This window comes from Rhinoraja longicauda, chromosome 6, assembly GCF_053455715.1.
Source record: "Rhinoraja longicauda isolate Sanriku21f chromosome 6, sRhiLon1.1, whole genome shotgun sequence".
Lineage (NCBI taxonomy): Eukaryota > Metazoa > Chordata > Chondrichthyes > Rajiformes > Arhynchobatidae > Rhinoraja > Rhinoraja longicauda.
Window position 1 is genome coordinate 52822533 of NC_135958.1, and position 14742 is coordinate 52837274.

Below are 14742 nucleotides of genomic sequence, written 5' to 3' on the forward strand. Positions count from 1 at the left end.
TTTTCATCTTCTCCACCTGATCTTTATAGCAACTAGTAATATGTTTCAATGTTCATGTTTCTGTGATTTCATTTCACCCTCCTGAGGTCCAGACTTTTAGAATCCTAAAGCACTTCTAAGAACAAGACCTAGTTTGGGCTATTAGCTTGCCAAAGTAATTGCAGAGTTGGCTTTTCACAAATGCACAAGTCTTTTGTTATGTGGAGTTTATCATTAAATGTTGAGTTGTCGTGCAGAAGATGATTGCTGTTCCCATATCATGAATTTTGTTGTCTTAGAGTTCAAAGTTTACAGCATTTAAATACTCAATTCTTTTGAAAGCCTAACATTAAGCTGTTATTTATTCAAAAACATTGTAACTGTTATGGTATATTGCGTGTCAGGCTTCAAGAGCTGAAATGCAGAAGCCATAAAAGCAAACTAGCGCACAGCACACCTAATCGTTAGGAATGTGCTGTAAGAAAGAGTTTGGCCGAAAATGTCAGTGTTTAAGTTTTCATCAATATATCCAATCTGTTGACACAAATGCCTTCAAGGTTGTTTTGAGAAAAGAAGGTCCTTTATTATTTCTCTAGATTTTGTAACTCTGTCTTGCATCTGGAAAGGATGATTTGTAGCATGGATGGCAGAGAAAATTGATTCACCTGATGAGACATTATTAAAAGGAATAATCCAACAGGTATTTATAGAGCCTTTCTGATGTTCAGAATATCACAAACCGATTCAGAGCCAACCATTTGATGCTTTGTTTTTGAAATGGGGCACTACGTTTCTGCTTTGCAATGTCTCAAGTACAGAAAGAAGCCATTCTTTTTATTTCGCCCAAGTGTTAGCTAGGAGTTATATTGGCCAGAATACCACAGAGCTCTTTGCTTTTCCTGCACATGTTATTGTTTGTAGCATCTTTTAGTTCCACAAAAACAAATGGAATCCCATTTTGGCAAATACCACAGCCACTGACAGCCAACACTGCAGTTTCCAAGCAGAAATATAACTTTTGGATGTCAACTGCACATAAAGAGTTTGTACAGACCCCCTGGGCCAATAGATCGGTGGACGACCGCAGTCAATCTAGGCCAGCACTTCATCCTCCAGCACCTAGACCGCAAGGGGACCTGTGCCAGGATTCTGTTTGTGGACTTTAGCTCAGCTTTTAACACCATTGTGCCAGAGCTACTACACTACAAACTCTCCCAGCTGACTGTGCCTGAACCCCTCTATCAGTGGATCATCACTTCCTGACAGACAGGAAGCAGCATGTGAGGCTGGGAAAGCACATCTCAGACCCTCAGCATAGGAGCACCACAAGGCTGCGTACTCTCCTCTCTCCTTTACTCTCTCTACACCAACCACTGCACCTCCACAGACTCCTCTGTCAAGCTCCTCAAGTTTGCGGATGACACTACCATGATTGGACTGATCCAGGATGGGGAGGAATCTGCCTACTGAGGGGAAGTGACGCAGCTGGCGTCCTGGTGCCATCGCAACAACCTGGAGCTCAATGCACTCAAGACAGTGGAACTAATTGTAGACTTTCGAAGAGATCCCCCTCCCCTCCCCCCACTCACCATCAACAACACCATAGTCACATGGAGTCATTTAAGTTCCTTGGAACCATCATCTCCAGGGACCTTAAATGGGGGGCCACCATCAACTCCACAGTCAAAAAGGCCCAACAGAGGATGTACTTCCTGCGGCAACTGAAGAAACACAATCTGCCCCAGGCAATGATGGTCCATTTCTATACTGCCATCATTGAGTCCGTTCTCACCTTCTCCATCATGGTCTGGTTTGGCTCAGCCACCAAGCGCGACATCCGGAGGCTGCAACTGATCGTTCGCACAACTGAGAAGGTTGTTGGCTGCAACCTTCCCCCCATTGACGAACTGTACACTGCAAGGGCCAGGAAGCGAGCAGGCAAGATCATCTCTGACCCCTCTCACCCTGGCCACAAACTCTCCGAAGCACTTCCCTCTGGAAGGCGACTCTGGACTGTCAAAGCAGCCACAGCCAGACATAAAAACAGCTTTTTTTCCACGAGTGATAGTTCTACTCAATAACCAAAGTCTGTAGTCTCTTTTTTGCTCTGGTTTATTTTCACCCACATGTTTAGACTGTAATGTTGTATCCTTGTTGTTTTGATGTGGTTATGCTTTATTCTTAATTGTTAACTGTATGTTTGTGTTGTCATTTGTGAGCGGAGCACCAAGGCACATTCCTTGTATATGCATACTTGGCCAATAAACTTATTCATTCATTCATTCATTCATTCATTCATTCAGAAAGGTTGTAGCACTTTTCCTTCTTGAGATCAGATTGTGAATCTTGCTAAGTGAAGCATCAGGTTCCTATCAAATCTTTCCCCTCTCACCTTAAACCTATGTCCTCGGGTTCTTGATTTCCCTACTCTAGGTAAAAGACTATGTGAATCTATCCGATCTATTTTCCACTTAATTTTATACATTTCTGTGCGATCACCCCTCCTCTTTCTGCGCTCTAAGGAATAAAGTCCTAGCCTGCCTAACCACTCCCTTTAGCACAGGCTCTCAGGTCCTGGCAACATCCTCTTAACTCTTCTCTTCACTCTATCCGACTTAACTTCTTTCCTTTCGCATGGTGACAAAAACTGAACATAATTCTCCAAATGTGGCCTCAGCTGAATTTTAATTCTGTTTCCCTTTCCACAAATTTTGTGCAATTTGCTTAGTGTTTACTTTTTTTTAGTTTAGAGATACTGTGCAGAAACAGGCCCTTTAGCCCAGTGAGTCCGCGCCGACTAGCGATCCCCACACACTAACACTATCCTACACACACGGGCCAATTTTACCAAACCTGTACATCTTTGGAGTGTGGGAGGAAACCTGGAGAAAACCCACGCAGATCACGGGGAGAACGTACAACTCCGTACAGATAGTACCCGTAGTCAGGATCGAACCTGGGTCTCTGGCGTTTGTTTCCTGCACTTTTTAAATTTCAGATTCACAACTAGTGCAGGTTTAAAAAATAATAATAATTTCATTAATTTGTCTAAGATGCCAAAATACTGGAAGTAACATGATTAAAATATCAAAAGGAAAATTAATTTATTTATATGATCTCCCATGGTCTTCGAATGTTCCAATTCAGCAGAAAAGCTCATGCAGTTTATGTTTTTGAAGTATAGTATTGCCTGATCGTAGTAGAATCCTGGTCTGATCAACCCACACTAAGCCATTAGCTATCATTGAGAAGGAAACAAAGATGATCCGGGTGATGCTTTTGACTTCTATATGCTTTCACTCATTTTGGATGTTTATATTATTACTGAAGTATGAAGAAATTGATCTGTTCAAAGAGTAAACCCATTTTGTGGCTTGAATCTATCACAATCGAGTTGTTGAATATCTTGGGATTGAAAATATTCATTTGAAGATAATATTTATCCAAGCACCAATTCTTATTCCATGCATTATATAATGTTTGCAAGTGCAGAACGTCTGGATAAATGAATAATTGTTTTTCAGCAATAGCATTGCCATTTAAGTGAATTTAATTTACTGTTACCTTTATTCCCTTGGAATGTATCATTTGCTATTGAGTTTGAATCTAGTAAAACCGTACAATTAGTTTGTGTGACATGGAAAGAGAGTTTTCTAGGCATGGCTCACTAATAGGCTACCGAAGTAGATGCTAGTTCGGTTATTTGACAATTTATAATAATTAACTGAACAAATCCATTAAAACAATTTAATTGCTGTTGGAATTACATTTATGGAATGAAATGTATCTTGCAAGGTCATTGGAAGCAACTAAACATCATTTGTTTTCCACTTGCCTTTTGCACAGATCAGTTGTGTTGGCAAAATTATTGTAACAAACATACAGAGCAAATCTAAGTTTGAAATTTAATTAACTACCCATCTGTTACTGGCCACTTCAATTACATCGGGAAATTAATTTTGGACTTTTCACAACATTTAAATGGGAAAAGCCAGTGTCATTGTGACTTTTTAAAAATTTCTAATTCATTTTTGTTGATTTCAAAATCAACACTTTTGTCAATTTTCTGCTGTTTACATACCAGTCCATTTAGTTGGTTGGTAATGGAATTTTATACACAGCCCAAAACTGGCACAAAACGAGGTGCTTTGTATTTGCAACTGGAGGATTCCAAAAGTACAGAAGAGTACAATAGTGGATGACTGGAAATGGAAGACAAATAAGAATCCTTACGTTCTAATATTAGTGAAATTAATAAGTAAAAGTAATGCCATCTTATTCCAGATTCTCACAGCAGATGAAAAACAACAGACTCCTCTTGTGATGATTTCAGTCCAACATGCTAAATGCTAATATCAGTCTGAAGAAGAGTCTCGACCCGAAAAGTCACCCATTCCTTCATTCCAGAGATGCTGCCTGTCCCGCTGAGTTACTCCAGCATTTTGTGTCTATGCTAAATACTAATTTGTGAAGTACTGATATGTAGTTAGGAAGACTAGTCTGAGACCTAGATTAACTCAATTTGTAATTTGACAAATGCACATGATCTTATATCCAGGGTTGGTATTTGCAGTGGTTGTGTTGCATTGCATATATCTATGGACTTCTAGTTGGTGGAACTGCTGCATTAGTATAGTTATGCTTAATGTTGTGGTTAAGAAAATGATGGCTATGTCTTAGTACATTTTCCAAGTGAGTTGTCCTGCTCTTAGCAGATGTCTCTATCTAGCCTAATTAGCAAATATCTAAATCGGATTTCCCCAGCCAGGCAAGAGTCTGAAGAAGAGTCTCGATCCGAAACGTCACCCATTCCTTATCTCCAGAGATGTTGCCTGCCCCGCTGTGTTACTTCAGATTTTGTGTCTATCTTCCGTTTAAACCAGCATCTGCAGTTCCTTCCTGCACCAGAGTTGTCCTGCTGTTTTGAGGCAGGTGGGTTTTTAACTCATAAGTTTCAACAGTATCTGAATTGGGGTTTTAGGGCGAGAAGTTATTGGAAAAATTGTGGTTTGTTGTCTCTATCACGGACCTGTTTAAAAAGTCTTGACTAGTAAGTTAGAGTGGTTTATCATTAAATTTAGCCTATATTGTACAAATGGATATTCAACACACACTGTTCAGTTAAGAGATAAACTGACATGTTGTGCCATGCATGATACACGTCAAAATTCTTATTCATTACGAGACTGGTTAGGCAATTATAAAGAAGGATTTGAACGTAAAGCCATGTGCCCAGAAGACTAGCTGTATCTACACAATGTAAAGGATGATGAACTAAAACTAATGAACAGCTATTCAAAAAAAATTATGGTATCAGATAACATCTGATACTTGTAATGAACTAACTGCTACCTTATTCTTGTAGCCTGCCAGTAAAAGGATGCCAACAATTGCATATTGTGGACATAAACAAGACTGAATAGCAGCTGTTGAAAGGAATTTAGTAATTCATCAAGTGATTAAACTGTAATGCAACAGGATATTTAGAATCCAAATTTGTTTTTATGTCATATTGGCCAAAGTCCAGGAGACTTTTTTTTAAGAGAAGTTTGTATCAGCGGCCTGGTGCTCATTATTGATGGGCATACTAAATGGTGCTTTGTGGAATTGTTCCTAGTAATTCTCCTCAAAGACTAGAAGTGAAGGAATTTTGAAGAATGACAGTTTAGTTTAGAGATACCGCGCAGAGACAGGCTCTTCGGCCCAACGAGTCCACACTGACCGGCGATCCCTGTACACTAACACTAGGGACAATTTGTACCAAGCCAATTAGCCTACAAACCTGTACGTCTTTGGACTGTGGGAGGAAACCGGAGCTTCCCGGAGAAAACCCACGCAGGTCACAGGTACAAACTCCCTGCAGACAGCACCAATAGTCAGGATCGAACCCGGGCACTGTAAGGCACTGTGCCTCCACTTGAGAATGATTAGCAGGGAGATTGATGACTTGCAATTTTTCCATGCGTTCTAGGACGGTCTTAAAGCTGACATGGCCAGAGAGCAGACTGTCAGCCTGACGCCGCACATAACATTATGTGATGATGAGGAAACCTCAGATACTAAAAGATCACCAGAAAAATAATGATTCAGGCAAAACTTCTGATGAGTTGTATTTTCTAATTAGCAATGAAGGAATTGCATTTGACATTCATCCAGCTGACCAGTGTCACAAAGTTCTCTTGGGCATCAAGATTCCAGTTGAAATTTAGCAACCATGCTAGTGCAGGCACCTCTGCAGAGGATTTACAAGGATGTGAACAGGCGAAGAATCACAGAAATGACAAGTTCGCTAACCAATCAAACTTTTGAATCCTTTCTGCGATCAACAAAGTCCAAAAGCGGAAGGCATCAGTAGGAAATCTAAATTAGAATTAAAATAAAGATTGGGAAATTCCAATTACGGAGGAGGAAATAAAAGATTTAAACATTTAAAACAAGCTTCATTTCAAAAGGAATGAAATGATACACTTATAAAGTTACATTTTCAGGGTCAAAGAGATTGTTTGGTCATATCATATCATATATATACAGCCGGAAACAGGCCTTTTCGGCCCACCAAGTCCGTGCCGCCCAGTGATCCCCGCACATTAACACTATCCTACACCCACTAGGGACAATTTTTACATTTACCCAGCCAATTAACCTACATACCTGTACGTCTTTGGAGTGTGGGAGGAAACCGAAGATCTCGGAGAAAACCCACGCAGGTCACGGGGAGAACGTACAAACTCCTTACAGTGCAGCACCCGTAGTCAGGATCGAACCTGAGTCTCCGGCGCTGCATTCGCTGTAAAGCAGCAACTCTACCGCTGCGCTACCGTGCCTTTAATCATCATGCCTTTAAAGCTCACCTATTGTTCAGTGCTCCACAATTGATTTTTTCAGCTGTCTGAAGGAGGGTCTCAAACCGAAACGCCACCCATTTCTGCTGCCTGCCCCGCTGAGTTACTCCAGCATTTTGTGTCTATCTTCAGTGTAAACTGACATCTGCAGTTCCTTCCGACACTGGAGAAAAGTATTGTTCATTATTGCAACCAATTGGTCTAATAATATATGAACCATTTGTAGAGTCAAAGGTGAATTTGCGAGAAAGTTCCTATGTTATGCAAAGTATAAAAGTTGAACATTGGGAGTCTATCAATGCTTTGTGCATTTGCATGCATAAGCAAACACTACTTGATTTGTTTGGCCTCAAACAAATACAGGAGTGAATAACTTGCATGACTGAGCCCCAAACATTGAAGTATCGTACCCAATTGTCTTGAAAGTATTTACCGTTAGAAGCTGTTCACAGTATGCTTTGCTTTTATGTATGCCTATCAATAGAAGATAAGCAGCTCATGAAGGCATTATAAATCTAGTTTTGTACCCGTGCTGGACACGTTGTAATTGCAGATACCACTTTAGTGGTATCTTCAGTGGTAACATTGTTTGAATGACCGATAAAGTTGTCAGCAATTAATTGCAATAGTGCTAGATGGTCTCCAACATATCAAACAAGCCCTTCATGGGAGAACGCAATAATTACCTGGCTTCTGCTCGTGTAGAAAATTATGGATTGCACATCATCATATTCCAACAGAGTGTTGTAACTAGCTTCTTAACAAAATATGAACAGAAATAAACGTCTGCCACAAATTAGAGGTAAGAATGTACAGATGTGTTGCTGAAGAGGCTGGAGAAAGTATGGCAATTTGTTTTAAAAGGGAAAAATAACCTGAATCATAAACAAGGAAGAAACCATTCATCTCAGAGACATAATTATTTCGACAGAACATTGCTATCGATCGCATTCCCCAGAATCGTGCAATTTTATCTCTGTCACTTACGTATCCAAATGCTATTTAAACTGATTTGATTTTTGACATCTTTTTCAGGGAGTGATCTCGATTACTCCCTTGTATCTTTAAATTGTTTCCCTTGGTCCTTGAACTGTCTGCTAATCTGAATATCTCTGCCTACTTACCCTATATCATCCAGTCATGGTCTTGTACACTTCAATCTCTGCCTTTCCATCAAAGATCTTGATCTCAGGTCCTCCATTTTGGCTGAAATACTCCATCTCTAAACTATTCCAGTAAATCTCTTCTGCACCATTTAAAGGAAGCGTGCAAAGACCTTGGCATGTGCAACTCAGAATTTGCCACAATGCTCTAAATTTGTTGCCCGCTGCCAGTGCTTTGTACAGGTTGAACATAATTTCCTTGCTTTTCTAACCTCAACCCCTACTTAGGACTCCCAGGATTACAAATGCTTTAGCTATTTCTTTCAATGATTTATGCGCATGTACACCCAGAGCCATCTGTAACTTGACACCCTTTAGAACTTTAACATTTACCAGAACTGGAGTACTGTCTCGTTTTGTCCGCAATAATCTATCACTTCACACTTGTGTTAGTTTTCAGCTGTACTTATCTGCCTGTTCTGATAACATATGTATGTATCCCTGTCATTCTGCATTCCGCTACTGTCTAGTCACTGTTTTACACACGCAAAACCTTTGTGTCACCTGGAAGTTTGCAAAATGGTATCCTGCACATCCATGGCCGTCATTAGCTTTTTCTCTTGAAGCCTTTTTCTAACCCAGTGATCCTTTAATTTCTTTCGCCTCAATTTTACTAATTAGCCTTTTGTGTGAGACTTAATCATATCTCATCCGCCACATTGCCTTGATCAGAAAACAATCATTCAAGTTAATCAAACATAATTTATCTTCAATAAATCTGCTTTATCAATTTAAACTTTTCCAAGTGCCAGCCCGTATTGATTATTTTAAAAAGCTTCCTCACGCCTGCAGGTAAACTCATTGGCCTGTAATGCCTGGCGTGTCATGCATCATCTTTTGAGCATGTTTCCAGTTGCGCTGATCTTTCCTGCACCTAGGGCAGTTAGCAAGAATGTGACAAGCCCTTCTGCAACAAACTTCCCCCCTCTCAAACCAACATTGGATAATGCCCATTGAAAACAGTTTCCAGTACCTCCTCTATCAATTTGTACCCCATTCATTATCTCTACCACCTTTCTACTGAATGGAAAGATGGGTGCTCTATGGAAGGAAGGAATCTTAGTGACTTTGCCTAAGTTAGCTGCTGCTGGGACTGAGCAGACCTAAATAAAGCCCATTGCAATCCAAGATGATGCCCAAGCCAGGCAATTCATTGTGTGCTCATCACAGAAGTGGATCTGCAATTACGCGTTACAATCGCTCCACTCTTTTAAATCACTACTCCAACAGCAGCCTTTCTTACTTTAACTATGCTAAACGTTATTCCCTTTGTTATTCCTAATCTGAAGAAGGGTCTTGACCCGAAACATCACCCATTCCTTCTCTCCAGAGATGCTGCCTGTCCTGCTGAGTTACTCAGCTTTTTGTGTTTATCTTTGGTTTAAACCAGCATCTGCAGTTCTTTCTTACACGTTATTCCCTTTATCATGTGTACTGTGGAATGCCTCGATTGTAATCATGTATTGTTTTTCTGGTGACTGGTTAAACAAAAGCTTTTCACTGTACCTCGGTACACGCGACAATCAACTCAACTCAAAGTAAACTCAAACTCCACTTAATTCTTGTATATTCAGACTCTCAGTGCAGGAGATCAATCAATTGAATCAGAGATTAAATTCTACTTTAACTCTATGGAGACTTGACAATCAGAGTCTATGACTTTGAAGGAACACAGACTGCACCACAGTAACATTTAAGACACTATTGTATGCAATGTGATTCAGAGTGCCAGCGATAACAGACTGGATCTAGAGGAGAAGTTAATTGGTATTATCTAAGGAAGACACAAAATGATGGAGAAACTCAGCTTGTTAGGCAGCAGAAGGAATGGGTGGCGTTTTGGGTCGAGACCTTTCTTCAGAATGATGTCAGGGGAGGGGGCGGGACAAAGATAGAATGTAGTCGGAGACAGGAAGACTAGTAGGAAAACTGGGAAGGGGGAGGGGATAGAGAGGGGAAGCAGGGAGTACCTGAAGTGGGAGAAATCAATGTTCAAACTGCTGAGGTGTAAACTGCCCATGCGAAATATGAGGTGCTGTTCCTTCAATTTGCACTGGGCCTCACTCTGACAATGGAGGAGACCCAGGACAGAAAGGTCAGAATGGGAGGGGCAGTTGAAGTGCTGAGCCACCAGGAGATCATGTTGGTTAAGGTGGACTGAGCGAAGGTGTTGAGCAAAACAATCGCCGAGCCTGCGTTTGGTCTTGCCGATGTAGAGAAGTTGACATCTGGAACAGCAGATACAATAGATGAGGTTGGGGCAGATGCAGGTGAACCTCTGCCTCACCTGGAAAGACTGTTTGGGTCCTTGGATGGAGTCGAGGGGGGGAGGTAAAGGGACAGGTGTTACATCTGCGGTTGCAGGGGAAAGTACCTGGGGAGGGGATGGTTTGGGTGGGAAGGGACGAGTGGACCAGGGAGTTATGGAGGGAACGGTCTCTGCGGAAAGCAGAAAGGGGAGGTGATGGGAAAATGTGGCCAGTAGTGGGATCCCGTTGGAGGTGACGGAAATGTTGGAGGATAATTTGTTGTATTATTTTCCTACACCTTAAATATTTTGTGAATACATAAACAAAAGAAAACTGATCATGGTGGTAGCTGGTCCAATCATGGATTTGTCTTAAACTAAAATTTCTCTAAATTATCTCAATATCTGCCCACACTAATTTTGATAATTAATACCATAATTAGTCTGCAAAGATCCAACATAAATTGAACAAACATTGAAAGGGATATCAAACATTTTTGACTAACTTTTCAATGATCATAGAAGTAACTGAAATAAGGTGATCTTAATGAAATTTTCTGACATAAGTGATTTACTTTCTTCCTGTTTCCTGTTTATTTCAGCGTTAGTTGCAACAACTGCGGCGGCTGGATTTGCAATGGCACCTGTACCCTTCGACCTGAGCTGTTTCCTTCTCGCCACTCTTGGAACAGGCCTTGCTTCCTGTGCTGCCAATTCCATTAATCAGGTGAGTAATTCATTTTAACACACACCAGGCAAAAAGCAGAGCATTTGTTTTGCAGAATCACACCTTCCTGGGTAGGAAATCATGTTGGTGTGTGTATGGCAATGCTGAGTGAGTAAACCTCCTCCATTAAAACATAATTTTCAATGTTGCTCCACTTAAAATAATCAAATATCTTTGGTGTTTATTTAAAATAAATAGCTCAGTCTTTGAAAATCTGGCAAAAATTAAATAATCACGTGATGGTTCCTGACATTGTCATAAGAGGCTCAGGATATTTTGGTGTTTATGCTTTAGTTGTATAATGAGCGTTATAAGTGGTTGGTCATTTAAAGTTAGGAAGAGGCTATACTCTGGATACCTTGCATGTCTGCATTTAACAGTATAACTTTGAAGCAGTTGATAATTTTTTTGTTCATAATTTTCTGTTGTTAAAGGTTTGTACTCTTGATTTCTCTCAATGAAATCTTATCTCTATATTATAATGAATTTTAGGAAGCAAATAAGTTTGTATTTACCTGTCCTCGAGTTGTATCAAAATGCTTTGTAACAGTTGAAGGAAATCTGAAGCTAGTTACTGTGATGTAGTCAACTGCAAAGTTTGAACTTTGTCAAGTCCCACCAGCAGTGGATGACATAAATGACCATTTTGCCCACTTTCGTGAAGGGTACTGATGGACTGGTAATGACTAGAACATTAAATTTCCAGATTATCTTTGAATAACATTATGGAGTGTTTGTGCTCATTTAAAGTGCTGATATGAACTTTGTAAAGTTATTCATCAAAAAGATGGCTGATTTGACAAAATAACATGAAGACACAAGAGACTGAGGAATCTTGAGCAAAATGCTGGAGGAACTCAGCGGGTTTGGCGGCATCTGGGGAGCAAAATAGGGAAGCCATGTTTTGGGTCCAGACCTTTCTTCAGACTGAATCAGTCTGAAGAAGGGTTCAGATCCAAAATGTTGCTTGCCCATTTCCATCCCCAGAGGCTGCCAGACATGCTGATTCCTCCAGTATTTTGTGCAATGACAAACCGGCATGCACTACATGTTGAGACTTAAATCAAAATAAAAAGCTTCTGGCTGAATTCAGCTGATTTGTAAGATTCAGGTGCCATTGTCGTTAATTTCTTGTACACAGTAGAATCAGTCACACCAATAAGTAATTTGTAACTTCATAAAACATGACTAGCTGTGCTGTATGTAATTGTACTAAGAGATAGAAACATAGAAACATATCTAGGGATAACCTAGTATCCCTTGTGACCTGAACTGTGTAGTTTTCCGTTCAATAAATATTTCTTTAATCTCTAATTTTACAATCTTCTTGTGATAAAATTTATGGAACCAGACATTTAAAAGTTGTTATAGAACTAGCTTTGAAGAGGCTTTCAGATAGGCACATGGAAGTGCAGGGAATAGACGGATTTGGATCATGTACAGGCAGATGAGATCCACTTAGTTAGGCATCATGTTCAGCACAAACATTGTGTGCCGAAATTTTTAGTCTATATTTTAGTCCACTCAAATACATTATCTTAGTCAGTATGTCCTAGACAAAGAGAAAATGTGGACTGTCATCTTACTTGATTCAAACAATAAAATGTCTCTCAGCTTTGCTCAGTTTTTAGTTTCATCTAAAAAAGTACCTGAATGATTGTCCATGCATAGATTTCTGCTTTATTTTTTTCTGTATTTGCACCTGAAGGGAAGATTGCCCAGAATCCCAACTCAACATCTGCGAGATCTGAGTTTACCACCAATTTTGTCATGTAACGTTTCCTCTCACAGTAATGAAGTTGGATTTATACTTGAGGTCTGGATTTTTGCTTCCCCAAAGGTTAATAGACAAATCATAGCTCTGGAGTGCACAAGGTAACACTTCATATCATATCATATCATATATATACAGCGCGGAAACAGGCCTTTTCGGCCCACCAAGTCCGCGCCGCACATTAACACTATCCTACACACACTAAGGACAATTTTTTTTTTAAAAACATTTTTACCCAGTCAAATTAACCTACATACCCGTGCGTCTTTGGAGTGTACGAGAATTCAAACTGTATCTCCCTCTCCCCTGACTTTCAGTCTGCCGAAGGGTCCTGTCCCGAAACATCACCCATTCCTTCTATCCAGAGATGTCCCACTGAGTTACTCCAGCATTTTGTGTCTATCTTCAATTAATTATCATCTGCATTGTAACTCAGAAATGCAAGTTCCACCGCAATTTATTTTGAAGTTTCTATGAAAACTTGATTGAAGATGAATGAACTCCATTTGACTAAGTGTAACGATTTCTCAAACTGTATTGGCACAATCAGCATTTCCATTTTGAGCCAAGATCTGCAGCTGGTCGTTTTAGTTTCTCACTCTGGCTACATTGTGTGCATCACTGTAAGGAAGATGAAATTAGTTTTCTTCCAAATAATATTACAAAGTTTTTCAACTGTTGGAAAAACAATGGCTACCAGCAGGACTGCAAAAAACTACAAGTAGACATTTCCTGACCCAGAGGGAATCATTTTTGACAGCCTTTGCTCATGGTGGTGAGCAATTGGATAGAAAAATCTGATTGACCTCAGCAAAATCTGCAAGGCTTTAGTCAGACAGGTTGCCTTAAGCAATCATGCTGCCTTTAATCACAGCGTCAATGAAGTGATCGTGATAGCGACATATCAAAATACTCCTTGGTGGTTTCATGCTGTTGTAATGAAACTGCATCTGAAGTCATTGGTGTCAATACATCTTGTGAATTGTTGCAATTCATGCCTTTAATTTGTCATTTTATTTGATCTATCTATCTATATACTATTAAAACTCAGATCTTGAATATATATATATATATTCCACTGATGTCGGCTGAATACGGCAATTCCGGCAAAACGGTGAACCGTAGCGCCACGATTTTTGTACCGCCTTAATCAGCATGCGGTTCGCTGCTGGAAAATGATATTTTTATTTAATTCGGACGCATATTTTTTAAGTTACAGAGGTTTAAAAGTGCTGCCCCCCCTGATTTATCGAAGTTTTGACAGAAGGGGGGCGCTGCGCTGCGGATTTATTCTTCATTGTGATGTCACAATGCCCCTGTGAGATGAACTCGAGCAGACCCCCCCTTCCCCCCCCCCCCCGTGGTATTCAGCGTGTGACGTCACAATGCCCCTGTGCCCCTCCCTCCCCCTTCCCCCCTCCCCCTACCCTACCTCCCCCCTCCCTCCCCCTCCCCCCCTTCCCCTCTCCCTCCCCCCTCCCCCCTTCCCCTCTCCCTCCCCCCTCCCCCCTCCCCCCCATTCCGCCCTCCCCTTCCCCCCTCCCTCCCCTCCTCCCTCCTCCCTCCCCTACCTCCCCCCTCCCTCCCCCTCCCCCCTTCCCCTCTCCCTCCCCCCTCCCCCTCCCCCCTTTCCCCCCTCCCCCCCTTTCCGCCCTCCCCTTCCCCCTCCCTTCCCTCCTCCCTCCTCCCTCCCCCTTCCCTCCCTCCCCTCCTCCCGGTTACAATGGAATCCCTACGAGGACGGGCCCAACGGGGAAAGAGTGGTACTGGGAAAAGGGGAGAGCCCCCCCCTCCCCCCTCCCTCCCCCCTCCCCCTCCCTCCCCCTCACCCCTACCCCCTCACTCCCCCCTCCCCCCCTTCCCTCCCCCCCTCCCTCCCCCTCCCCTCCTCCCTCCACACCTCCCTCCTCCCTCCCTCCCCTCCCTCCTCCCTCCCTCCCCCTTCCCTCCCTCCCCTCCTCCCGGTTACAATGGAAACCCTACGAGGACGGGCCCAACGGGGAAAGAGG

The 14742-nt window shown here is 41.6% G+C and overlaps 1 protein-coding gene across 1 annotated transcript in view; it reads left to right on the forward strand.

The window, feature by feature from the left end:
* The window catches only part of cox10 (cytochrome c oxidase assembly factor heme A:farnesyltransferase COX10), a 123982-nt gene that overhangs the window by 27719 nt on the left and 81521 nt on the right, over window positions 1-14742 (forward strand). The window contains exon 4 of the mRNA XM_078400959.1: window positions 10835-10959. Within this exon, the coding sequence (XP_078257085.1) occupies window positions 10835-10959 (125 nt within the window). The remainder of the gene's footprint in view (window positions 1-10834; window positions 10960-14742) is intronic.